This window comes from Bombyx mandarina, chromosome 11 (genome assembly GCF_030267445.1).
Source record: "Bombyx mandarina strain Sakado chromosome 11, ASM3026744v2".
NCBI classification, from domain to species: Eukaryota; Metazoa; Arthropoda; class Insecta; order Lepidoptera; family Bombycidae; genus Bombyx; species Bombyx mandarina.
In genome coordinates this window covers 18,803,760-18,830,000 of record NC_143218.1, presented here as the reverse complement: position 1 = coordinate 18,830,000, position 26,241 = coordinate 18,803,760, and the positions used below count along the sequence as shown (strand labels likewise).

Here is a 26,241-nt window from a genome sequence, read left to right as displayed (position 1 = left end):
AATAAAACTCAAAACCCGCAAAATTATAATTTGCGTAATCACTGGTGGTAGGACCTCTTGTGAGTCCGCACGGGTTGGTACCACCACCCCGCCTATTTTTGCCGTGAAGCAGTAATGCGTTTCGGTTTGAAGGGTGGGGTAGCCGTTGTAACTATACTGAGACCTTAGAACTTATATCTCAAGGTGGGTGGCGCATTTACATTGTAGATGTCTATGGGCTCCAGTAACCACTTAACACCAGGTGGGCTGTGAGCTCGTCCACCCATCTAAGCAATAAAAAAAAATACAAGTTAGGTTAATAATTTATTCTGTTAGCATAGCCAAAATCAACAGCACGACTAAAACTATTTTCTGTCCTAAATACGTATAAATTTATTTATTTACTTCGTAACGATATGGTGACTTAATGTAATGATACGTAATTACTGTGCGCAACTATTGCATTTAGAAATAGCGGCATGTGTCTACACGTGCGTTGAGCGTCAAGATGCCGCCATGTGCTGCGCTGAAAGTAAAAGCGCATTCCGCACATGCACACCTGACTTTTTCAGCCTCGTCAAGAACATAATTAAATGAGCTGCCGTTAAGAGAGGCGTTTTAACGAAATAAGCAAGCTGTAACTCTTTATTTATACTTATCCAGATTATTTAGTTCATTTAGGTGTACAACGAATAAACAAATTTCGTCGCTTAATCCCTTAACACAGCCCACTAAGTTCCTCGCTGGATCTTCTCAGTGGGTCGCTACTATGATCAGGTGGTAGATTCTGCGAAGCACTGCTCTTGCTAGAGTTAGTGTTAGCAAATTCTCACAGGTTGAGCCCGCGAGCTCACCTACCCGTCCGCGAGAAGCTTGACTGGCCTCTTATCTCTTAACTAGCTAGCCTCTTAGCTAATAGGTAGGGAAAGTCACTTAACGAAATAATGAGGAATATAATTTCGACTCGTTCTTTATATCTTACATTTATTTACTACTGGCGGATATTTATTTTGGGAAATCACACATATTTGTGGGATAGCAATCTAAATTTTTCAAGAGTCATATAACTGATTGAAAACACAAAATTACGTATCACGCGCCTGCTTGTTTTATTTTACATTTTATTCTTACGCCGACCATTTTAGCGCGAACGATCTAACAAAAAGAGATTGCGTTGGAATAGGAAGAATATTCACGAAATGAATAAGCTAAGTGATTCAATCGAGGCTTCATTGGCTTGCTAGCCGTGCCTAAAGAGCACGCGATGCATGTTACAACTTGTACGCCATGTCACATTAAAGCATATGAAAATTATTAAGTTTGGTGATAGGTGAACAGTTTATAGGCTATCAAAGCCTATAGACATAAATTCCTTTGACAATTGGACTTGGTACGTATCAGATTCCAGTTTTGTTGTGGGATTAGGTCTGCCGTGCCCGATAGTATTTCATTTACGAATATTTTTTTGGCGATAAAAAATCGCAGCACTTCTGCTCAAGCACTAGGGGTTAGCAAGCGAGTTTAGTTGGTATTAAAACAACTAAAACAGTATAAACGTCGTCTGAGTCAGAATCTCATTTCTGTTGGTCTCTGATTGTCGTACCAGCATTCGACAGATGGCATACAGATAGTTCCTAAGACCAATAGTTTAATATACACTAAAATATAATTATTGGCGCTTCCTTCATTCCTGCTCTCAAAATTCGCGGATTAAAAGAATGCGTCCCGATTCCTATATTCGCGGCTAAATATTTCTTTATTCGCGGATCTACACACAAATTGATGAAAATGATTCGTAAATGTAGGTATCCAACCAAATAGCCTTTGAAAGCGCGTCGTCAATTCCACTAGTAAAAAAGAAAAATAAACTTTATTACAACTCTGCCTAAAGTACGTTTTATTTTGTCACCGAGGAACGTATTCCTATGATCCCATATATGAGTATGTAAATTACCATATCATATTCACGGTTTCTGTATTCGCGGCATATTTACGAAACATGTACTCCGGGAATAAAGAGCTTTTACTGTATATCGCGATTGCCAGAGTTATGTATGGCGTTTTACTAATTAATATTTCAAAATAAAAAATAAAAATCCGCATCTAATAAAGAATTGGGTCCTTGAAACTGGAAAAGAACAAAAAGTAAAAACAATTTGACGCATGAGCAGTTCCTATTGTGATGTGTTTACGTAAAATAAATTATTTTAGTTCGTGCGAGCGAACGTTACCTAAAAATACGTAATGTTTACGTAATCATTATTGGCCAGAAGAAACACGTGGACAAAAGAATCACTGTCTCTGTGCTCAGTGCGAGTTTTTTAACGTTCTCGATATCGGAAAAGTTAACTCAAATTTGTATGGAGTTGGAACAGCGCCCCTACTGGCAAACGTATGCAAACATTACTACTCCATACAAATTTTAGTTAACTTTGACGCTATCGAGAAAGTTAAAAAACTCACACTAATCACACTTAAGTGTAACAACGTTCCATACACTTGCAATCATGTGAATGTACTCGTATTGCGTTTGATATCCTATGATACAAACTTATTTTGTAAAACGAAAACCACAGAATTTATCATTTTTTTTTTTTTTATTGCTTAGATGGATGGACGAGCTCACAGGCCACCTGGTGTTAAGTGGTTACTGGAGCCCATAGACATCTACAACGTAGATGCGCCACCCACCTCGAGATATAAGTTCTAAGATCTCAGTATAGTTACAACGGCTACCCACCCTTCGAACCGAAACGCATTACTGCTTCACGGCGGAAATAGGTGGGGTGGTGGTACCTACCCGTGCGGACTCCCACGAGGTCCTACCACAAGTGAAAATTTCTCAAATACTGGCAGCTGAGCATATAGTGAGTCTGCAGGTATATACCACCACCCTGCTTATTGTGGCCACGAAGCAGTCATGTTTTTCAATTATATGGGTTAGACTGTGCTTAAGTCGTATCATCGTTTTTTTATTGCTTAGGTGTATGGAGCTCACGGCCCACCCAGTGTTAAGTGGTCACCGAAGGTCATAGACATCTACAGCGTAAATACCGCCATCCACCAGAAATAGGCAGGTTGGTAGTATCTACCCGTGCGGACACAAGAGGTCCCACCTAAAGTTTGAAGGTTAGTGGTGACATTCTCGTTACGATATTTATAGTGTTTTATCAACAGTCGTCTATTGCTGGGATTTACATGTATGTGTACATAATACAACATAAATTAGGGAACAAATATGTTGGGAAATAGATCCTCCTCCTTTCTTATTTTTTTTTATTGCTTAGACGTGTGGACGAGCTCACAGCCCACCTGATGTTAAGTGGTTACTGGAGCCCATAGACGTCTACTACGTAAATGCGCCACACACCTTGAGATATAAGTTCTAAGGTCTCAGTATAGTCACAACGGCTGTTCCTCCCTTCAAACCGAAACGCATTACTGCTTCACGGCAGAAATAAGCGGGGCGGTGGTACCTACCCGTGCGGACTCACAAGACGTCCTACCACCAGTAAAGAAATCGTTTGACAAAATACTATCGTATAAATTATGGTATTTCCACAAATGCTTCTCGACTAACAGTAAAGTCAGATAAGACTAACAGATTCAAGACGAGCCGACGTATAAACCCCACTGTACACAAATACTTACCCGTAGATACAAACGATCGTTCACGGGTCATCTCGCATCAATCGCAAAATAAAATGACTCCGCTCGGAATCCTAAGAAGCCTCAGAAAACTTTAAGCCCACGTATAACGTTTATCCCGACTCCGTAAGGACGAATATGGCTTATCAAAAATATAATTTGACAATATTATTTATGTATATTTCGAAGGCTGTATTTTAAACGAGATAGAGTTGATATTTACGTGACACGAATAAACGTTTGGTGAGAGGAAAATCGTGAGCTCCGTGATAGCATCAAGACGTCATTCGCGATTATATTTTAGGTCGTACTGAAGCGAAATATTTGTTTTTAGCAGAAATGCTCAAGTTTTCTAAAAAATATTAATAATAATAAAAACTTTTTCAACACGTCAGCAGAAACCGTAAATATTTAAATAAATAAAGAATCGGCTACGAATTACTAATACCGAGATAGGATTCTGCACTGTGGGAATAAGAGACTGAAATATGACATTTCGCATCTCTAGAATTATTGAACTGTAATGCAATTGAAGAATTATTATAGTTTTTCAGTTTCAAATTTAATACTTTAAACCTTAAAGCGCATGCTTTAAAGTTTAAAGTGCACACTTGATTTAAAAGACACAGTAAGTGTACTGTGTCCTTTTCTAGACTAAAATTAAATTTAAATTTAAAAATAATAATTTTGTAAACTGATAAGTAGAATACATGTTTATATATCAAGTCGTTCTTATATTATAACTAATTTTCTTAAGGTTTTTAGTTAAGCCACTTCAATTCTAAAGGTCCAGTATGTATGTATATCTATAATACATTATACACACTTATACAGCAAGAGCACGCAAATCTGTTAATGCTGGCTGTTAAGGGACTAATTTCATTTTAATTTCATTAAATAGTCACTGTAGTTATTTTTTAATAATTAATTGAAAATATTATTGGTTTTCAATGTATTGTTATCATTAGTGGCGTAAAAAAAAACGGAACCCTTGGCTCAAAAATGTTACCTGTGAAATGGTATCCCTTTCATCTTTCAATGTCACCCGACATTGTAATAAATCATTTCTAATTTTTGTAGAACCTGTGTACAATATCTTTTTTATTTTTTATTTTTGTTATAAAGGAAAGATTACTGGTGGCCCGGAGGCCTTTCCAGTTTCACCAGGAGAAGTGGGGACTAGTACAATTTCTCTAAAAAAAGTCCGGACGCGGTGTGCATTGATAAATAAGTCTTAAAAATTTTCAAGCTTAAGGTCACCTTCATGATTTGGGCTGTAAACAGAAATGTGTTTAGAGGTTATCAATGAGATCATAACAAAACTGAGGACTTTTTGGTGGGAACGCGAGGAGTAAAATTGTGTCATTTCTTTTATTTTGTCTATTTTGTGTTCCTTCAGGTTTAAATGTGTAACAACGGTGGTTTATTAACTGTTTAGTATCTTTGAAAGTCCACAAATGTGGGAAAATAAAACAAAGCCGCTGGACGTAATTTCTCGAGATCCTCCACTGAAAAAGTCTCAGTAAATGACCACCATTTTACTGAGATTATATTTCATCCCATATCATCTCATCTCATTTCATGCCATGCCATGTTTCATATTAATCAACTTAATTTCATTTCACTTCATGTTATCATTTTTCATTTCATTTCAATAAAGTGATTGTGCAGTTTTCATTAAAATTAAAATAAGACTTGACCTAAAGGTCTTAGTTACCAGGTCATAAAATCCCTTAAAAAAAAACTAACGTTTGAGTTGTACGCAGAGTAGGTACATGTATAAAAATATGGGCTAAAGAATATTTTTAAATAAAGCCAACGATGGAATTCAATTCAATTGAATAGGAAATTAGTTTCTTTACTAGTAGAATATCTTGTGAGTCCGCCCAGGTAGGTACCACCAGCCCGCCTATTTCTGCCGTGAAGCAGTAATGCGTTTCGTTTGAAGAATGGGGCAGCCGTTGTAACTATACTGAGACCTTAGAACCTATAGCTCAAGGTGCGTGGCGGCATTTACGTTGTAGATGTCTATGGGCTCCGGTAACCACTTAACACCAGATGGGCTGTGAGCTCATCCAACCACCAATACAATAAAAAAACTTTACGTACACATTCAAAACATAATATAAAAACAATTTTCTACTAACTTACTTAACGTATGTAATATAGTTTTTTTTTAATCTAGCCTACAGAACCTGCTTACGGGAATGTTTAAGCAAAAAAAAATTGTAACGGTGCACGAGATTCTTTGCTGTAATTATATTAGGGTACAAATTCTATTGTATACACAAGAAAGACAAATGCAGCGTTTAATGCGTCCAGAAGTTTGAAGCCGAAGAATCAAAATAAATTCAAATTGATTTGATTTTCGTATCATTTCTTATATATATTTTCGCATCGAGTACTCAACTTAACTTGTCTACAAGAGATCACTCCTAAAGCCTTGTTCGGACTAGGCGAGTATTTTAGTCGAGTACCGAGTAATTTAGTAGCTAAATGTGTCTGAGCACCAAAAATTTAGTCGAGTAGGTTAGTAAATAATTTAGTCAAGTCAATCCATTTTGTTCTATTTTTTCGGGCGAGTAGCGAGTAGTTTAGCCACCAAATTACTCGGTACTCGACTAAAATACTCGCCTAGTCCGAACAAGGCTTTAGTGATTAGATCTCTCATAATACTTTTGTATTTCATATTTTGCACTGGCATTTATTTTAAATTGGAGTTTAATTACGCATGCAATCTACTCTATCTACTCTACTTGTATGTGAGGACCGTGAACTATCTTCAATAACATCAACACTCACACCTGAACCCACACGTACATATATATAATAAATCATGGCGTTTCTAATACATACAATGAGCATACTACGGATTCCGCGATTAAAATTTCTAAGCGAGCGCCATCCTTGTTACATTCTCTGCACCCGTCGGGCGTATATTTTTTATATTAATTAAAAGTCGTTTAATTAAAAGCTTAATTGGATTATACCATAACTCTGAGGAATATTTGAACTTAACTGTCGTTGATACCATTAAGATTACCAATAAACTGCCTATAGGCTAAGATGTCAATAGGAAATACTTTTTTTTATTGCTTAGATGGGTGAACGTGCTCACAGCCCACCTGGTGTTAAATGGTTACTGGAGCCCATAGACATCCGCACCGTAAATGCGCTACCCACCTTGATATATAAGTTCTAAGGTCTCAAGTATAGTTACAACGGCTGCCCCACCATTCAAACCGAAACGCATTACTGCTTCACGGCAGAAATAGGCAGGGTGGTGGTACCTACCCGCGCGGACTCACAAGAGGTTATTTTGAATAATCAAGACCATACGTAGCAATCCTCGAAATGTGTATTAAAGTATGAGCTAAAATCGGAAGCTAAAAAAAATTTATTTTATTTAATTATATTTATGTATCCCATAAAATAGCTAACAATAAATACAACCTATCGACGATTGCCTAATCAATATCTGTGAAGAAATAAAAAAGTTATAGACGTTTTAATTGAATGCGAGTCAGAGAACGCATCTTGCTTAATGTCATCATTGACCATACTGTACTGTACAAATTGCACAAACACAAACGTATTCTTTTCGGGGAAGAGCCCACTGAGTTTCTCGCAGGATCTTCTGAGTTGGTCGCGATTCCAAATCCGGTGGTAGATTTTTCGAAGCACTGCTCTTGCTAGGACTAGTATTAGCAAATTCGCCAAGCTGAGCCCCGTGAGCTCGCCTACGGTGAGGTGATGCTAACATAGCCCCTCGATATTACCAGCGTAGGTAGGCAAAAAAATAACCGAGAAAATAAGTCTCTTTCCAATACGAAAATATGTATGGAGCACGTGTTTACGAATGACATCCGTGATGAAAAAATCAAACCCGCGAAACTTATTTAATATTATTATTTCCGTATGATAGCACCGCCGTTCCCACGCCCACGTGGTGATTAGAGGATTCCGCGTTAAATTGCTATCATTATCCAGTTACTAGAGTAAAAATATGTATAACCAATAGCTTTTATATTATTAAGGGTTAAATTCTGATTTCTAATTGCAGTTCCTGTAGAATTAAAACACATTTCAAACGCGTATTAATTAGCCGTTTTTTATATTAATTATTTTGACACTGACTGTTCAATTATACTCTCTTTTATTATTGTAAAGATCGCCTCGTATTAGTCATTGATTGATTACGTAGTCCTCTGAGATCTGTGTCGAAGTCAGTTGTAAAAGATCGTATTCAGCAGGGGTTTTGATGTGGAATCTTTATTCATTGTAAACTGAAATCCGAAATCGTGTCTCCGTGTCTATTGTTAAATATATGAAAATCGTACTTCGATAAACACTTTCTTTAGATCGTAAATTGAAAGAATTGCTCACAATATTATCATATTTCAATATTTACGGTAGGTAGCGGCTTGGCTCTGCCCCTGGGTAGTGCTGAAATTCATGGGCGACGGTAACCACTCACCATCAGGTGGCCGTAAGGTCGTCTGCCTTCAAGGCACAGATTAATAAATAGTTATGTTCATGGGCAATAATTTTTTTACATAGAAACTGAAAAAATGGTCACTATACAATCGTAACAATTTGAAATATACGCATGCATTTGTGTTTGGCATTTTATGTGTATTTATTTATGCATAAATATTAGTGTTTATATAAAAATAAATTTATGAAATGCAAACCATATTCAATTTTTTGTAAATGCTTTTTGGACTTTATTGTTCATCAGATTATTATTCTTCATCTCAAAGCCGACGTGTAAATAAGAAGTAAATGTTAACAGGTCATGCTATAGGCTTGCCTAGGGTGAGCAATGCGGATGTTTAAACTATAATTTGGTCTTCTTAAATGATTTTGTATTAAAAAAAAAGCAAGAATAAACTCAGTTTAATTTATTAAATCGTCACGAAAGCACCGCTGTTTCGTATTGGGAATGCTTCGATTCTATTTCGGAAAATATGGGACGGTATTGGCGCTATAGGTTAAATGGGTTCCAGCAATCTATGAACATCAGGTCGGTCGCGAGGAAAATAATAAACTCTTAGTCATGTTCCTGCGAACCCTTGCCAATGAATCACGTATCTAAATGTAAATGACATGAGCGACCACCCGTGCATCTGCGAGCGTACCGGAGAACACTAAACAGGAAAACTTCGTATGAAACAAATTCATTACAATGACTTGATAAATTCAGTTAATTATGACGATTAGGCTTGTTTTATGATAACTAGAGGTCCCGCAGTAGTCGAAATTCGACTATAATTAATTGGATTGTATTTTATACTTCTATAATCACAAATTTCGCCAAGACTACACTAAAAATATTAACAAAGGCAAACAATATTTATTCTAATCTCAATTTGACAACAGACGCCAAGAACAAAAGTTTGACAATAAATAGTATGCATGCGTGTGTGAGTCAAATACATGGTATGTAGTGTGTGTAATGTTTTCTTTATTGATTTAATGTATCATTTATGCATTATTTGAAAAAAATATTAGCATTGTGCACTTCTTCTCTATATTCTCTATAAGTGTGGAAAATTTCATACTCCTCCGTCCGCGCAATTTTCGTAAAAAGGGATACAAAGTTTTTGCTTCACGTATTAATATATAGAATATAGATGATTATTATTTTGAGGTACGATCAAATACATTACCGGTATATACTGATGCCTCTTATATTACTTTTAGAGCTGCATGTATTTATATGCTTTGGAAGTATTTCGATAAAAAGTAAGATCTTCCACCGAGCGAGTGATATTGCTCGATAGACTGACGATCCGAATGTAATTGTTAGGAACTTATATATATGCAGACTTATCTTGAAAATGCCGTTAGCGAGATTCGGGCATCTATCAAATATCTTTTTTTCTATAGGACAGATCATATATCATAATAGCTATCGCTACAATGTAGTTCTATTTTTATTTGTCTTCGAAAATTGCGATTTACTCGGTCTAATGGTGTCTTAGATGTCCCGTAGAGGTCACGGACCTAACGTTGTGTAAGTACTTAGTACATTATATATCAGATATTCAGAAAGTGGGTTTCCAGGTTATTTTAAAGTAATTCTTTAGGATATTTGTGAAATTCAGATGTATTCTACGAACCGTTATGAAATGTAACAAAATTTAAAAAAAACTATAGGGAGGCGAAAGAACTAAATCTGCGGTTATTTAGAATAGTCCCCAAAAGGTATAATAATGTATTAAAATAATGTGTTTGCGTGAATTTTGCAAATAATTGGTAATTCTCATAGAAAACTGGTAAGCTCTTGTTACACACACATTCTTCAGAGTTGAAATAACTTACAATCAGACATAGAACTAACGCAGAACAAAAAAATACAGTCTCCATTAAAATAAAAAAATAGAATTTTATCCGGGAGTGGACCGGTATAGCCTCCATCGAACAGCTGTTCCGGTTGGCTGCTGACAGAAATGAATACAGGAAGCTAACGGCCAGCCTTCAGGATTGAAGAGGCAAGAAGAAGAGAACGTATATCATATTTATTTTTTAATGTCTTTGAAACTACACGAACCTATTGCGATTCATTTACATTGGCACGTGGTCAGCATCGCTCCTAAACATAATTCGTATCAGCTTGAAGCCAAGCCACTATTTTACCCTGAGTACTCCATTCAAACCATAAAAGGACATATCATAGCGTTTAAGAAATTCCGTGGAGGGGAGATGATGATGAGGCGCACTGCTTATGAATGCAGTCAGCGATCACAGGAGTCTGAATTCCCTGATGTAAAATTGAAGGTAAACTGCCATATTAACTCTAAAAATTACGCTGCCAAGTGCCGCCCAGATAATTCAACGCTTTTTTTAATAAATTATGTGAAGGAAAGTTTTTAAACTTAAGCTAAATTTTGAGTGAAGGACAGTGATACCAAGATGATGGGCGCAAACGAAACTATGGTGAAAACTGATGGTAGGGCGTCTTGTGAGTACGCACGGCTAGGTACCACCACCCTGCTTATTTCTGCCGTGAACACTAATGCGTTTCGTCCACCATTGTACTCTGAAAACTAAACCTTCGAACTCACGTCTTAAGACGAGCATTAACGTGGTTGATGTCTATGGGCTGCCCTGAGTAAAAAAAACGAATCTTCCTCTGGAGTCAAGCATACACGCCGATCATGCCTTTAGACCTGACCCCTCCGCTCAATATACTTTGCATTGGCAACCCTAAGCCTGTATGACTCGTTACTCCTAATACATAAAATGAGTCGACTATTATCAAAGCCAGCAATCTGACTTTTGGACAATGATTGGTAAATCAGAAAAACGAATTATTGACTTTGTATTCCATTGGCAGTCACAAAACTCTTCGGAACGACATCTTAGATAAATAACAGGTTAACTATTAACCTTTATTTAATGCTAGTTTTGAACCGTATTCTTTGAAGGAGACGATTATATTCAAATCAATCTGTATTGACATATCAATAAAAATTTTTTGTCCAAATGCACAGATTGCCACCTTTGATAATAGACGACTCAAATAATGTGTGGCATTATTCCTGAAAAATCAGAAGTGATATGGACTTCTTAATTGAAGTCTTTGTAATTTTTGTTCAGTTTCGACGGGGCCTATATATGTATTATGATTACTTTACGTATTCGGTATGTAGATATATAGTAAAGCTATCGAGATGCCGATTCAGAATTTCAGATTGACGAACCTATAGCCCGTCTAACGTTAGGCGGGTTTCCGGAGCCTACATAAATCACAGTCTGAATATCGCTTTTCGACAAGACGGATGTTTTGCAATCAAATTTGATATATGCATACAATTCAGAGCTACAAAATCGAATAGTCCGAAAATAATAAATTAAAACAGATTCATATTATGTTTCTTAGTGTTTTTCCATCTTTTAGGTACCACAAGCACCGGTTACCGTCTTCGTCGAACCCGTCGCTTGCGACAAAGGGCTCGACGAAAGAATTAACCCATAGACACAGCCCACTGAGTTTCTCGCCGGATCTTCTCAGTGGGTCGTGTGGTAGATTCTGCGAAGCACTGCTCTTGCCCCGTGAGCTCACTTACATGTTAGGGCGAAGCTGAAATAGCCTCTCAAGGTTATCAGTATAGGTAGGAAAAAAAATGTTTTTCTTTAGATGTAACAGGTAAGGGAGATAATGAATGGAACGATGACGAGTTCAATCCCAGGTAGCGTTGCGTGGCCGGACAAAAACCCAAATATTTATTCCCTGGGGCGCTGCGGCCCCTACCAACGGATAACACTCGTCTCAAATATGCTAATCTTACTTCAGTTTGAAGATGATTTCGATTAGATAAAATGAAAGCTTGTTTTACGTATGTATATAGTAGTAATATTTAAAATAAATGTGTTCTTGTAACAATGTTTACCTGTTCGTTTCCTACCACAATATATGGTAAGATAGTCGTTGTTTTATTGCGTGGTAATGGCAGAATTTGGCAAATTTCGCACGCCAATGCCGGGAATATAGTCATGCCGTCATTACGCTCAATTTACCCTACGATGTCTAAAAATATTTGAGGCAATGAGATATGATATTGTTGAATCTTGTATATATTTACGTATCAACAGGATAAGGAGTGATGTGAGCTTATTGGCAAGATTTTGCCGTCAGATTTATGCTTAATGTTTGATTGGCTAAAATAACCACTTAAAACCATACGAGTCAACTAATAGCATCTACAGCGTTCTTTTGTTATAAAATTTATGACAAATTTTCGCAATCTTTTCTTTCCAAACACCATCATACCAACAAATCACTTTACTAACTTACTAGCGACCCGCCCTCGCTTCGCTTCGGAAACATTAAAACACACATGAAACCAAAAAATAAAAATAAAATAAATAATAAAAAAAGTAGCCTATGTTCATCAGGGACAATGTCGGCTTCTAATGGAAAAAGAATTTTTCAAATCGGTCCAGTAGTTTCGGAGCCTATTGGAAACAAACAAACAAACAAATCTTTCCTCTTTATAATATTATTATTATTATTATATTATTATTATTATTATTAAGTATAGAAGTATAGATATAGATAACAGAGTAGATATTTTAATTAACCGTAGAAAGTTGGTTATGTGGCGTAAACAAGTAACAGTTGAATGCAATCATTTACAACTGAGTCAATTCCTTACACAAACCCTCGTAGTAAAACAACGCTTATCGACAACACTGCTGCGATTTGTAAATGGTAATTTACTAAAGTGGAAGAGAAAGGGTCCCGATTGCGGAAAACAACATAGATAAGCTTAACGACGACTTGATCATCGTATAAGTCAAATTACTAATGGATGTTGTGAAATAAAAGCTCTTAATTTCCCGTTTATGAAATTGATAATATTATAGATGAAATGACATGTTCATTACTATGTTAACTAATTTAATTGCTAAGTACTTTTAAGAATAAAACAAAAATGTGTTCAATTTTTAAACACAAAAAGTTTTTGATGATCGAAGATTCAAACCATAACGGTCTGGCGTGAGTCACTGCGTTATCACAGAGGCTCTCCGTGACGCCAAAACAAAAACCGCCTCCTGCGAGCCCCCTCCTCTACAGCGGCACCACATCCACACACGAGAGCTCGCCGGCTCCGAGCACGACACAAAAAGAAAATAACGAAGTGAAGAGGCGGGCGGAGCGCGCTCACCTTGCAGCTTCTTCTCAGTCTCCCAGAACTTCTGCAGCTCGGTGAAGTACTTGTCGAGGATGAACACCTTGGAGAGGCCGAGCGTGGCCATGGCGGGCGGCGCGCTCGCATCACACTCCGCGGCCGCGCCGCTTCTAACTCGGCGGCGTCCTCTCGCGCTCGCACACGGTCGTTTACTAAAGCCTCCGCCCGCCCCGCCCCGCGGCCCGGCCGCGCAACGCTCTCCCTCACCTCCCGCCCCGCCCCCACCCCGCAGCACAGCACGAGCGACACCTACTTTTCGACTAGAAATGGTATTTCCTGAGCGTTTGAACGACCTCGATAGGTCACCGACAAAACGAGACCTGCCCACGCGCAGGATACGCACAAGCGGCACTGCATTTCTTGAAGCTGCAATGCATGAGATTTGCAACTCAACTGGAAGAACGAATAAAAAGTGCTAGCTTAAAACAACGAATAAACCAAACTGGTGCTAATATTTAATAACATCAAATGTTTTTCATCGTTAGATTTCGCAGCGAAGCTTCGGTTCCCGATTTACGCCAGCATCAAGTCTCCGAGAAGGGATCGGGAGAGGCAAGTGCAGATACCGAAAGTTCATTTCGTGCATTAAGCGGACAGCGCGCGGCGCGGGCGGCGGCCGGGGGACGCGACACGCAAACAGGTTTATTTGTAAGCTCGCCGAAAGCTATGCGCCCTACCGCCCGCGCCGCACCGCGCCTGCCCAATTCCCGGCTGAATTCAACGCCACACCTAACGTTTGTGGTCGCTCGCGGTAATTGTTCGAAAATGATTGCTCTCGGCGTAGTCTGTGTCCGCATACATCAAGCGTTTTGTTTCGTTGAGGAATGCGAAATGAATGAAGACTAGTACTTTCCAGATATATTGTCGTGTCGCGTAACAATCGATAGTTATAATTCTCGCCTATTTACGGCACGACAAACTTAAAATATTCCGAAGCATTTAAGACTTTGAACTTTTCTTAAGGCTATCGGCAGGATACATCACGCTCACGTCTAGAAACCTGGTAAAGGAAGCGGTTGGAAGCGGGTTAATTGTGTCACTGTCTACTGATCATCAGCTGGGTCGTATGCTCCTCAACCATCTAAAAGAACAAACAAATGCAGCATAAATTAATCAAGCTGTAAACACAATCAATTCAATAACTTTTCTTTGAGCTACCCCTTCCTAAATTTTAATTAACTTTATAGCAACTAATTAGAAACGATATATTTAAACACGACTTTTCAAAGATGTTTAAGTTTATTTAAAATCATCAACGGAATCAAAGAATTCCTATACAGTTCGATTTCGTACATTCAATATTACAAAACTTGTTCCGATACGTCCCGACCTCTACGCAGACATAAGTCTAGTTAGCTTAACTGAGTTCTAGACAAAGGTTTACTTTCTAAACCGAATCGTGTTCCGAACAAAAGTTACTGCTTCGCTAACAAACACACTCTGAGAGGAGCGCCATTGATCCGCATACATAGCCGCTAGATTATCGATTAACTCACTTCGTAGTTAAAGGCATTATCATGGTTTATTGTTTGGACATAAAACACACGGACGAGTTCTACTATTCACTCGATATCTGCCGCAAATCATTACAGTTTGACTATTATGCCGTGTAATTATGATTTCGGTCTTACATAATCGAAATAAGCAGCGGTATTCTTTATGTAGTACCTATGGGGCCTGGTAGCCGTCTAACATAAGATGCTGCTCCGTAAGAAATCTTTTTTTTTCTTAAATGGGTAGACGAGCTCACAGCCCATCTGGTGTTAAGTGGTTACTGGAGCCCATAGACATCTACAACGTAAATGCGCCACCCACCTTGAGATATAAGTTCTAAAGTTCTCAGTATAGTTACAACGGCTACTCCACCCTTCAAACCGAAACGCATTACTGCTTCACGGTAGAAATAGGCGGTGTGTTGGTACCCAAACGTGCGTACTCACAAGAGGTCCTACCACCAGTAAAGCCTATCTACTATTTGGCTATCGGAAGAGAGGTAACAGTATTAATAATCATATTTCAGTTGTCCCACCCTTCACATGACTACTTCTAATGAATCAGGTAAGGGTGTCGCAACTACCAGCTGCGCAAAGCTTTAAAACTTATCACAGAGCTCTTCATCCGTCGTGGAATATTAGCCCTCTGAGGTTCTTGCCGGATATTCTCAGTAGGTCGCGTTACTCTGTCACGTTGGTAGATTCCGCGAAGCACTGCTCTTGCTACGGCTAGTGTTAACAACGTCCACAGGTTAGACCGAGAGCTCACCTACTCGCTTGGTTACGCTGGCATAGCCAGCCTCTCAAGGCTAACAGCATAGTTAGAAAAAAAAGGAATACTTTTAAGAAAAAGTATTAAGTACGTCCTTAATTGGAAAAATTGGTATTTCCTATTTCCCACACAAAATATAACTAACTAACATCACCATGAACGAAGTCGAGAACCAGTCGAGTGTAGGTACGTTTTAAATTAATTGATAAGAAAAGCTGTTAAAGCCAATTAATGAGTGGCGCAATTAACGATACAAGCTCTTGGTTTTGTCATTACTTTCGTCACTTATTAAACAAGTTTCCGATTTCCGATCCGTTTTATATGTAGCAGTTGAGGAGGCCCAGAGACCCTACTATGCTGCGAATCATCATCAGCCTGTATCTCTGTACTGCTGTAGGCCTCTCCCATAGTCCGTCCACAATGAATGGTCCGCCGCCTTCCACGTCCAATGTTTTCCCACATTTCGCCGTAAGTGGTCGGTTCATCGGGCAGGGGGACACCCAACGTTGTGCTTACCGGTACATGGTCCCCAATCCAGTGCGGATGTCGTCGCCAAATTGGAGCTATGAAGCAGATTTCCATTCGAACAACAACCGTTTTAATCACCAAGTAATTCTGTATAAATATACGCTTTTTTTTTTTGATAATTCGAACTTAAAATTTAGTTTAGTTCGGTTTGAGATATCTTGTCGAATACACACAAATAATTCTTATCCACCTTGTGGTTGTCTGGAAGAGGTCGATCTTAGCGATAAGACCGCTAATTGTTCTTTTTTTGGTATTTAATGTTACGCATAGTTTTTTTTTTTGGTGCCCTTGTAGGCAGACCTGCATACGGCTCACCTAAAGGTGAGTGGTCACCGTAGCCCATGGACTTCAACAATGCCAGAGGCAGAGCCAAGCCGCTGCCTACCGCATCATACCGCTACCATACCATAATTTCTTATTGTAAATATTACGTATACCGCAATGATCGTTCCCAATTCTAATCAGTGGTGAAACTATCGTGCCCCCTTGCAGTTTTTCTTGTGAATATCGCTCCCAATATAGACCAAAATGATAAATGTCTGTGTGTGTGCATGTTTGTTGCTCAATCACACAAACACGGCTGAATAGATTTGAATGTATTTTTAATGACTCTTTTAGCTGCATATAAAGCGTAATGTGGACTACGCCCATAGACACAGCCACTGGGTTTCTCGCCGGATCGTCTCAGTGGGTCGCGTTTCCGATCCAGTGGTAGATTCTGCAAAGCACTGCTCTTGCTAGGGCTAGTAAAAACGTCCTAGGTTAGAGCCCCGAGAGCTCACCTACTCGCTTGGTTACGCTGCCTTAAAGGGCTATCCCTTTAAGGCATTTTGGGAGGTAAGCTTAAGTAAAAAGAAGTTTACTACATGATTGGACATCCCCTATTATCTTACTGCAATACAATACTGCACGTGACGTGTGGTATTACAAAACGTGAGATTATTGACGTGACGTATTACAAGACCTGTTTAATAAAAATAAAAAAAAACATTTTTTTTCAATTTAATTCGATTTTTTTACATATGGACATTAGTTGCTTTACATAAAATTGCTATCGAAACTAGAGGAACGGCTGATGATCTCTGGACCACTAAATATATCACGATGAAACACAGCAAAGAAACCTCTATTTTAAAATGCGGATTTAAAATAATTTAACCATAATTTACAAGATATTTATTATTAAAATAAATCAATATTGTTCCATAATCGAACCACAAACATATAATGTGTTGTTCTCTCAGAATACTTCACGAATCTAAACATAAATAAATAGGCACGTGTTAGTGATGCAATAGTGCATTCGCAGCTGACGTGTTGTGTTCGCGCGTTGATGTCTTTTGTATTGAGAGCTTTCGAGTGAAAGAAACGTGCTCATAATCCATCGTTTATCTCACGGGATATGTCATAGAATCGAGATTGGCGATTTGAAAATATATTCCTGCATAATTTTAAAAATTATTGTCACAATCATCCGCGTTTCCAGCCAGCTTTAGGATGAACTTTCCACCACTGTGTTTTCATTTTATGAAGATACTTCACATAGAAGGAATAATCATAATATTGAAGTCTCGATACGATTACAAACGCGATTTCTCTGCCGGATTCAACTTGTGGTGTTTATAAGCTCTTTTACACTTATATACCTACTAATATACATATAGTAGTATTTTGTGACTTTTTTTCATGTTTTGAACAAACATGAAAAAAAAGTTCGAACAAGTTGTCACTTTTAGTTTTTGCTGGAACTTCAGAGAATATTTCTGCATACTGCTGACCGGCGTTGTCCGTGGGCTCCCGAAACCACTTCACTCCAAGCAGACCGTGAGCTTTTCTACGTATGTAGCAACTTAAAAGTAGAGTATGCGAGTAATTTCAACGGATATGTATATTTAGAATAACATTTTAATAGTCACGTCGAAACGTCGACGCATTCCATTCATACTATTAATAATCGTAATAAAGTAATCAAAAATGCTATAAAAAATATGTACATTTGACCCTTTAGGTTTCCAGCACCACGCCATCTATCGTAGAACGTAATAAATAAATTGAAAACTTAAAAGCCTTTCGACTCCCCCAGCGGAGTTCCCACTTGTTATTGATAAAAATCAATTTCACGTCTGGTAGTTTTAAAGTAAACAACTAGATGTCGTTAGTGCTCAAAGGTACTCTTCAAACTTATTTCAAAGCTGTCGGTCATTTTTTCAACTTTTATTCTTGTGTATTTTCATATCGTAACTTAATACTCGGTTAGAGAACTTATTAAATAATTATAAATAGTTGATTTTCTAAAAAAAACAATTTTTTTTTTAAATTATTAATGAGTAAATAATGTAGTCTAATGTGCGCGGTAAGATTTATAGCTGACTTCAAAAAAAGAGGAGGTTCTCAATTCGACTGTATGTTTTTTTTATGTTTGTTACCTCATAACTTATGACTGGGTGAATTGATTTTGATGATTCTTTTTTTATTAGAAAGCTGACGCTTTCCGTGTGGTTCCATTTCAATTTAGTCCAGTTCTGATAGTGGTAACCATGAGAAAACCATATAAGTTTTAAATTTGCATTAAGTACGTGTGCGACAAATAGATGAATAACTCAATAACTCAATATCACGCCAACCGATTTCGATGATTATTGTTTTTAGTGTATATTAATTTGTTTTGGAATATCTTGTTTTTATTTCTAGTCGGTTTTTGTTAAAGCATGTCTATTTACAATTATTGTTTTTTGTCGAAGTACTACTAAAAAAAAACAGATTGGGTCAGAATGTCTTGGTGTCTGAGATTGAAGCTACGTACTTATTTCAAGGAATGTTTGCAGAGTAAGTAAACTTTACATCAGTCATACAAAACATTCTAAAGGCTAGGCACTCAAAACTATTAACTCAAAAATGTTTTCTCCGCAAGATTACTACCATCATTCGTATATTTACTTAACACAAAATATTTTTAATTAAGTTGAAGACATATTTGAAGGTTTTCACGACTCTGCCACCGATTCGGAATACAGATTTATCTTGGTGAATATTTTAAATCAGCACATAACTAGATCTATTAATAACGACTGTTTGTTATTCGATATAAGTATTCCCTATACATCATTGCAATTCAGTGTGCTAAATATGTCCGCGCGTATGTAATTCTGAGTGAGCACGTGTTACTCTCTTTTAAAAAAAAATAATCCCATACTCTTGCATTGCAGATTCCACGCTGCTACAACGCGAGTTTGTTTAGTAGTATATGGCGCCTGCATCATCGCGGCGGGTGGCGCGGCATACTTTGAAGCTCAACTATTGACAATCCATTGACAGCTAACGTTTATTTATTGTTTTGGTGTTGACTGTACACGCTAATGTTTGTCTCAAAACAGTTCTGTGTGCGAGCGTACACTGTTTTATTTAACATCTCGATTGTCACGTTCGTGTTACAGAATGTAAATTATAAGAAAACCATTTTGTCATAAGGGTGCATGAATAGTAAAAGCTATGTTTTTTTTTTTTAAATTAGCTTCGGTTTAGATATTATTGCAAGTATTCAGTATGCTTAGTGCGAGTTTTTTAACGTTATCGATAGCGTAAAAGTAAACACAAATTTGTATGGAGTTGGAGGAACGTTTGTCTATGTTTGCCGCTAGGGGCGCTGTTCTAATTGCATACAAATTTAAGTTAACTTTTACGCTATCTAGAACGTGAAAAAATCACACTAAGCTCATTAGTGGCAAGGGTAACGATACGATGACTCTATCTCCTTACCCAAAAAGGAGCATCCTAACCCTGGACGAGGTTTTTTTTTTATTATATATTTTTAATTTTATTTATTGCTTAGTTGGTTGGACGTACTCACAGCCCCATAGACATCTACAGCATAAATGCCGCCACCCACCTTGAGATATGAGTTCTAAGGTCTCAATGTAGTTACAACGACTGCCCTACCTTTCAAGTCGAAACGCATTACTGCTTCACGGCAGAAACAGGCAGCGTGGTGGTACCTACCCGTGAGGACTCAAGACGTCCTACCGCCAGTTACGACTTGAATGGACAAGACTGTTGTTATTAATATGTAATGATTATGAATTTTTTTTTTATTGCCTAGATCGATGGACGATCTCACAGCCCACCTGTTGTTAAGTGGTTCATAAACTAAATAAATAAAGTAAATCCAAACTCATATTTCAAAATGAGCTGCAGCATTCACAATCTGTTGTTATGCTTCCAGGCACTTAGCACCAGCTATGCTGTGACTCGACTAACACTAAAAAAATCTAACAAATGAGATGAGCACGTATAATCTGATCAAAATTTGTTGCCGCTTCTCATGGACATCGATAATGACAGGGTCACTTATGGAAATAATCAAAAGTGTTATTGGAAAATCAATATGTATAAAATTATAACTTAAAACGAGGTAACTTAGCCAGTAACTTGGGAACTGTGCTTCCTTCAAGCGCATTGGAAGATTTGTTCTACTGTGTAAATTGATTTATATTAAATTATTTTAATTTGTTATTTATTAATAAAAAATAAATAGTTTAAAAAAAAAGAAGAGCAAAGATTAGATTTTTTGTTTGTATGTACCTTCTTTTTTTTATTGTGTTTGTTACTGTCCGAACCAGATTTGTATATTTAAAAGTGATAAATTAAAACTTAAAAGTCCTCATACCTTGCATAATTTCGATGCTCATTCTTTAATAACCACTGCATAGGATTTGGAATAACCTCTTGTAGTATGTCGACAAATCCTCAAGATTTTTATGTACTTGAGCAACGCGTCATATCTATTGTACGGCAACTTAGCACAGCTTAGCCTAAAGATGTTTAAACTTCACCATCGAATGACAACAACACTTAATCTTTTACAAGATTTTTTTTTAAACACAACCACTGACACAATCACATAAAAGCTTAAACTAACAGCTGATAATATTCAAAAAAACGCACGCCATGAATCCGAGTCTCTGGTTTTCCGACGTTACGAGATATATTTTGTCAAATGCTCTCATTTATATATAACCATCCGCACGTGTTAAATGAAGTTCCAATGCGACGCTAATGAACGCCGATCGGCTGAGCGCAGTTAGAACGGTTTTGTGCGATTAAACGCGATGCAAACACGCAAAACGATTTGAAACGCCATTACGATAAGAAGATTTTAACAGCACACGAGTCTGCGCAGATATTTATGTGTGGTGGGCAAGGTAGAAGGGACAAGACCCGCCGGCCGGCCAACAAACCGTTGCCCAGATCAGATAACTGCGCTCACTGGACTCTCTGTTGCGACCGCCCTGAGAGAAGCCGAAAACCGAAGCAAATGGAAGCTGATGGTACAAAGACCACGAAAGGCTTTCAGGGACACGACCTTCAGCAATGAAGTATTTGACTAAGAAGAAGAAGAAGACGAAGTTACGTTAGCCTTCGTTGGTCTTCTCTATCTTCCTGTACCGGGTGGAGACTTGGTGTCTCAGAAAAAAAGAACGCAAAAAGATCGATGCCTTTGAAATGTGGTGCTGGAGAAAGCTGCTACGCATTCTTTGGACAGCTTTGAGAACCGATGTCTCCATCCTCGAAGAGCTGAAGGTCACCAAGCGCCTGCTGACCATGTGCCAGGAAAGGAACCGGAGTTTCTTTGTGCACATAATTCGATCCCCATTGCACAGCCTGGAGAAACTCATCATTCTCGGACAACAAAGAAGACGAAGTATGAATAGGCGGGTCGGTGCGTGCGAACTTAAAGCACGCGCTACAACAGTCAGCAGCGGCTTGGCTCTGCCCTTGGCACAGCTGAAGTCCATGGGCGACGGTAACCATTCATCATTAGGTCGTATACTCGTCTATCTACAAGGCCGATAAAAAGTATATCTCCTTTGTCGTATCAATCTTGTCAGAGCGGTCGTGGTCGTCATTCAGTATCATTGCTGTGGGCAGATGCTATGCGCCTCACGAGCAATCGCCACTTCAGGACGGTTTGTAGTGAGCCTGGTACATTCATGCAAACAACCGCCAACTGTCGAATTGATTTGGTCAGTCCATCGCATAGACAACCCTCCACGCGGTCTGTGCCTTCTACTTTGCCCCGAACGACAAGGCGCTGTATGGAGTCAATTCCTCGCCGGGAGATATGTCCAAAAATGTTGGTATGCACCCATGCACAAGCGCCGAGTACGAAGGAGCCGGATCTTTGTGGCTTTGGTGATGTTTCTGATTCGATTTAACCTGTTGTGTATATTTTGAAGAAATATATACAACAAGTAGGTAGTGGTGGTAGGACCTCTTGTGAGTCCGCACGGGTAGGTATCACCACCCGCCTATTTCTGCCATGAAGCAGTAATGCGTTTTGGCTTGAAGGGTTGGGCAGCCGTTGTAACTTTACTGAGACCTTAGAACTTATATCTCAAGGTGGGTGGCTGCATTTACGTAGTAGATGTCTATGGGCTCCAGTAACTACTTAACACTAGATGAGCTGTGAGCTCGTTCACCCACCTAAGCAATAAAAAAAAGGAAAATTTTATGACGAAATTGGCACTAAATCTATAAGTCCAGTAATGTTCATCTCCCTACTCTTCAAGGATGTTTCAAGTTGTTCCACTAAAGAGTGCAAAAGCAAATTTCGTCCACTTCTTAGCTTTGTTACTTCAATGTAGCTTATGCAGAGAGCATACTTTATTTAAACTCTCTCTGTTTAATATACTTATCAAAAATTTAACCTTAGTCGTGTTGCTACAATTGGTGGATGTAATCAAGCGACCATTCAATGCATCGCGTTTAAAGTTATATTACTATCTAATTCTTGCAAAATTGAAGCCGAAAAACTAAATTGCCCTGAATACAAAAATAGGCCCTAAAGGGAGCTTGATAACTTATTGGTGAAAGTGGTGATCACTTTGAACATTTCTATTGCGAATCAGTCACACGTACCAGTTTGAAGGATGGGAAACCAGTTCCACTATACAATTGAGATTTAAATCGTATGTCTCCATATGGATACAGTGATTTTTATTCAACTCTCTATGCAATAAACTGAAAATATAACTTATCACTGTTAATAAATCGCGCACGTTCGTATTAGGGTTCTCTGTTTTATGTGTCCAAGAGACTTCCATACATACTTATATAATTTTAAATATCTACATAATAAACACCCAGATAAAGAGAAAACAAACCTGTTCGCCACACGAAAGCTTGCCCGATGTGGGAACTGAACTCACGACCCTCTGTGCAAAAGTCAGGGGTACTAATTACTGCACCACCAAGTCGGTCATAAAAATCAAAACGATATCTTCAAATTTAGTAAATTTCATCAGACCGATTTCCTTTTTTATTTATTTATTGCTTAGATGGGTGGACGAGCTCACAGCCCACCTGGTGTTAAGTGGTTACTGGAGCCTATAGACATCTACAACGTAAATGCGCCACCCACCTTAAGATATAAGTTCTAAGGTCTCAAGTAAAGCTACAACGGCTGCGCCATCTTTCAAACCAAAACGCATTACTGCTTCACGGCAGAAAATAGGCAGGGTGGTGGTACCTACCCGCGTGGACTCTCGCGAGGTCCTACCACCAGTAAAAACTTGCAATCACCTAACTTGCAATCACCTCTAGTAATTAAACCATGAACAAACGTCAATAAAAAAATGCCCCTTAAAAAAACTTTACAAGGGCTCTCACAGCAGCCTCGTGGTCGTTTAAGTAATCACACGTAATAAATCATTGTAAGTGCATTACGATAAGGAGCCCGAGATAATGCGTCCTTTTAATTGCCGCGAAACATTAATGGATTGCTGAACGAAAACAGATACGGAATTAAAGCATAATTATCGCTTACTTCAAGACGGGTTTATTCGTGACTTGAATATTGTGTTCGGTGACGCGCAATTGGACCAGGCGGCCCTAAACACGTCATTTCGGATTCTCCCGATCCATTAACGGTGCTTTTAGGTACCTACCTCAAGCACTGGTCACCGTCCTCGTCGAACCCTGCGACGAAGGGCTCGACGAGTACGAGTAAATTAACCTATAGGCACAGCCCACTGACTTTCTCGCCGGATCTTCTCAGTGGGTCGCGTTTCCGATCCGGTGGTAGATTCTGCGAAGCACTGCTCTTGCTAAGGCCAGTGTTAGCAACACTCCGGTTTGAGCCCTGTGAGCTCACCTACACACATTAGGGTGAAACTGAAATAGCCTCTCAAGGCTCTCAGCAGAGGTAGGAAAAAAAAGAGCCGATCGTGCCTCTCTATCGCTTGTTCCGCGCTCTTGCTTGCACGCTCAGGCTCAGCCGGAACGTGACACTTTTTCCCCACCGAACGACCCATTGAGAAGATCCGGCGAGAAACTCAATGGGCTGTGTCTGTGGGTTAATTCGCTCGTCGAGCCCTTCGTCGCAAGTGACGGGTTCAACGGGGGCGGTGACCGGAGATCGGACCAAGCGTTGGCTTGTGACACATTTATCTCTCTTCTCGCATGACGTTCTGCTACTGACGTTATCACGTAAGACTATCGTCCGTAAACCGACTTTACAAACAACCAATTATTATTTTTTATAGAACAAGCCACGGTATCTAACTTTCAATCCCCAGGCGTCCACTGCTGAATGTAAGCCTCCCACAAGCCTCGCCACGACGACCAAGCCCAGACCGTAGCTGGCACAATATTAAAGTGCTGACGAATAACACATTAGTCACCTGCGACCACGAAAACTGTGCAGCAATCGAAAGGTCGCGTCTAATATAAACGCGAAATTAAACATCACTACAATTTAATAAACCCTTTGATAATTCGTTTTACGAATGTTTCTTCACTGATCCCCAAGATCTAAAGGTGCGAAATGTTTAATAAAATAAATTAGATGACGTTATGTAGAAAGGAACACACTCAATATAGTCTGTCCGAACAATAGCGAGATGTCGCGTACCGCCGACGTAGAGTCGCGATAACGCCAATTAAACCGGCGCCCGGCGATAGCGCTGCGGTTGTTTATTGTGTGTTTGTAAGCCCAGCCATTTTCTTCTTCTTACTGTTCCGTAGTTAAACAAAAAAAAAACGACCGAATCCACGTCTCAACGTCAGAAACATAAAACTACTTGTTTCGAGAAACGCTTTCAATACGAAACCGTTGTGTGAAGTTAATTTTTTTTACGTATTGCAGTGTTGTCCAAAATTTTACAGTTTTAATTTGTAAACAAATGAAGATATCAGAATTTAAAAGAGTTTTTGAAGCCTTTTTTATTACAGCTTTTATTTTTTTTGTATATTTTCTCTTTTGCTTTTTACTTTCTACACTATAATTTTAATAATCTATACTAATCTATAAATCCATAGTGGTTTTTACGGATGTTCCGTTATAACTACTGAACCATGCATCAGATTGACTTGAAACTTGGTACCCATGTAGAAAATACATGTACTTAATGGATAGGCTAATATTTATATGAGTGTTGGACTCCCTAATAATAATGACAATAAATAATATTGTTAATTTTAAATGCCCAGCGTAGCGGGCGAGTTCGGCTTGTTACTAAATAAAAATATGTAACATGTGTTTTGAGTAATAAGAAGATACTCGAAAAAAATAAAGAGAAAATCGGAATATAAGGATAATCTAAATCGTTATGAAGTCGGCATGGCCTAAAGGATAAAACAGCCAGTGTATTCACATCGAGCGATGCAACTGTGCCGGTATTCGAATCCCGCAGACAGGTGCTATTTTTTTTAATAAATACATGCTTAACAAATGTTCCCGTATGACTTCCACAGTGAAGGAATAACATCGTATAATAAAAATCAAACCCACAAAAATTACAATTAGGTTAATTATTGGTGGTAGGCGTTTTGTGAGACCACACGGGTCCGTACCACCACCCTCCCTGCCTATTTCTGCCGTGAAGCAGTATAATCCGTTTCGGTTTGAAGGGCGGGGCAGCTTTAACGCTGTTGATGTCTACGGGCTCCACTAACCACTTAACACTAGGTGGACCTACACTAAACAATTTAAAAAAAATCTGTCTAAATCTGAAAAGCTCTGTGGATTAACGCGTTGATGGCCAAAAAATACTTTAATTTTAAATTAAAACAACACTACATGACGATCACGACCACTCTGTCAAGAGTGACACGACTGAGAAGA

The 26,241-nt window shown here is 38.6% G+C and overlaps 1 protein-coding gene across 3 annotated transcripts in view; it reads right to left on the bottom strand.

Annotated features, from left to right (window-relative positions):
- The window catches only part of dachs (unconventional myosin-IXb-like dachs), a 64,261-nt gene that overhangs the window by 16,535 nt on the left and 21,485 nt on the right, over window positions 1-26,241 (bottom strand). Inside the window, exon 1 of one of the 3 annotated variants that reach the window (XM_089731151.1) lies at window positions 13,305-13,499. The exons of the other annotated variants lie outside the window; for them this stretch is intronic. Within the exon in view, the coding sequence (XP_089587277.1) occupies window positions 13,305-13,395 (91 nt within the window). The 5' untranslated portion in view covers window positions 13,396-13,499. Of the gene's footprint in view, window positions 1-13,304; window positions 13,500-26,241 lie in introns of those variants that run through there. 3 annotated transcript variants of the gene reach the window in all.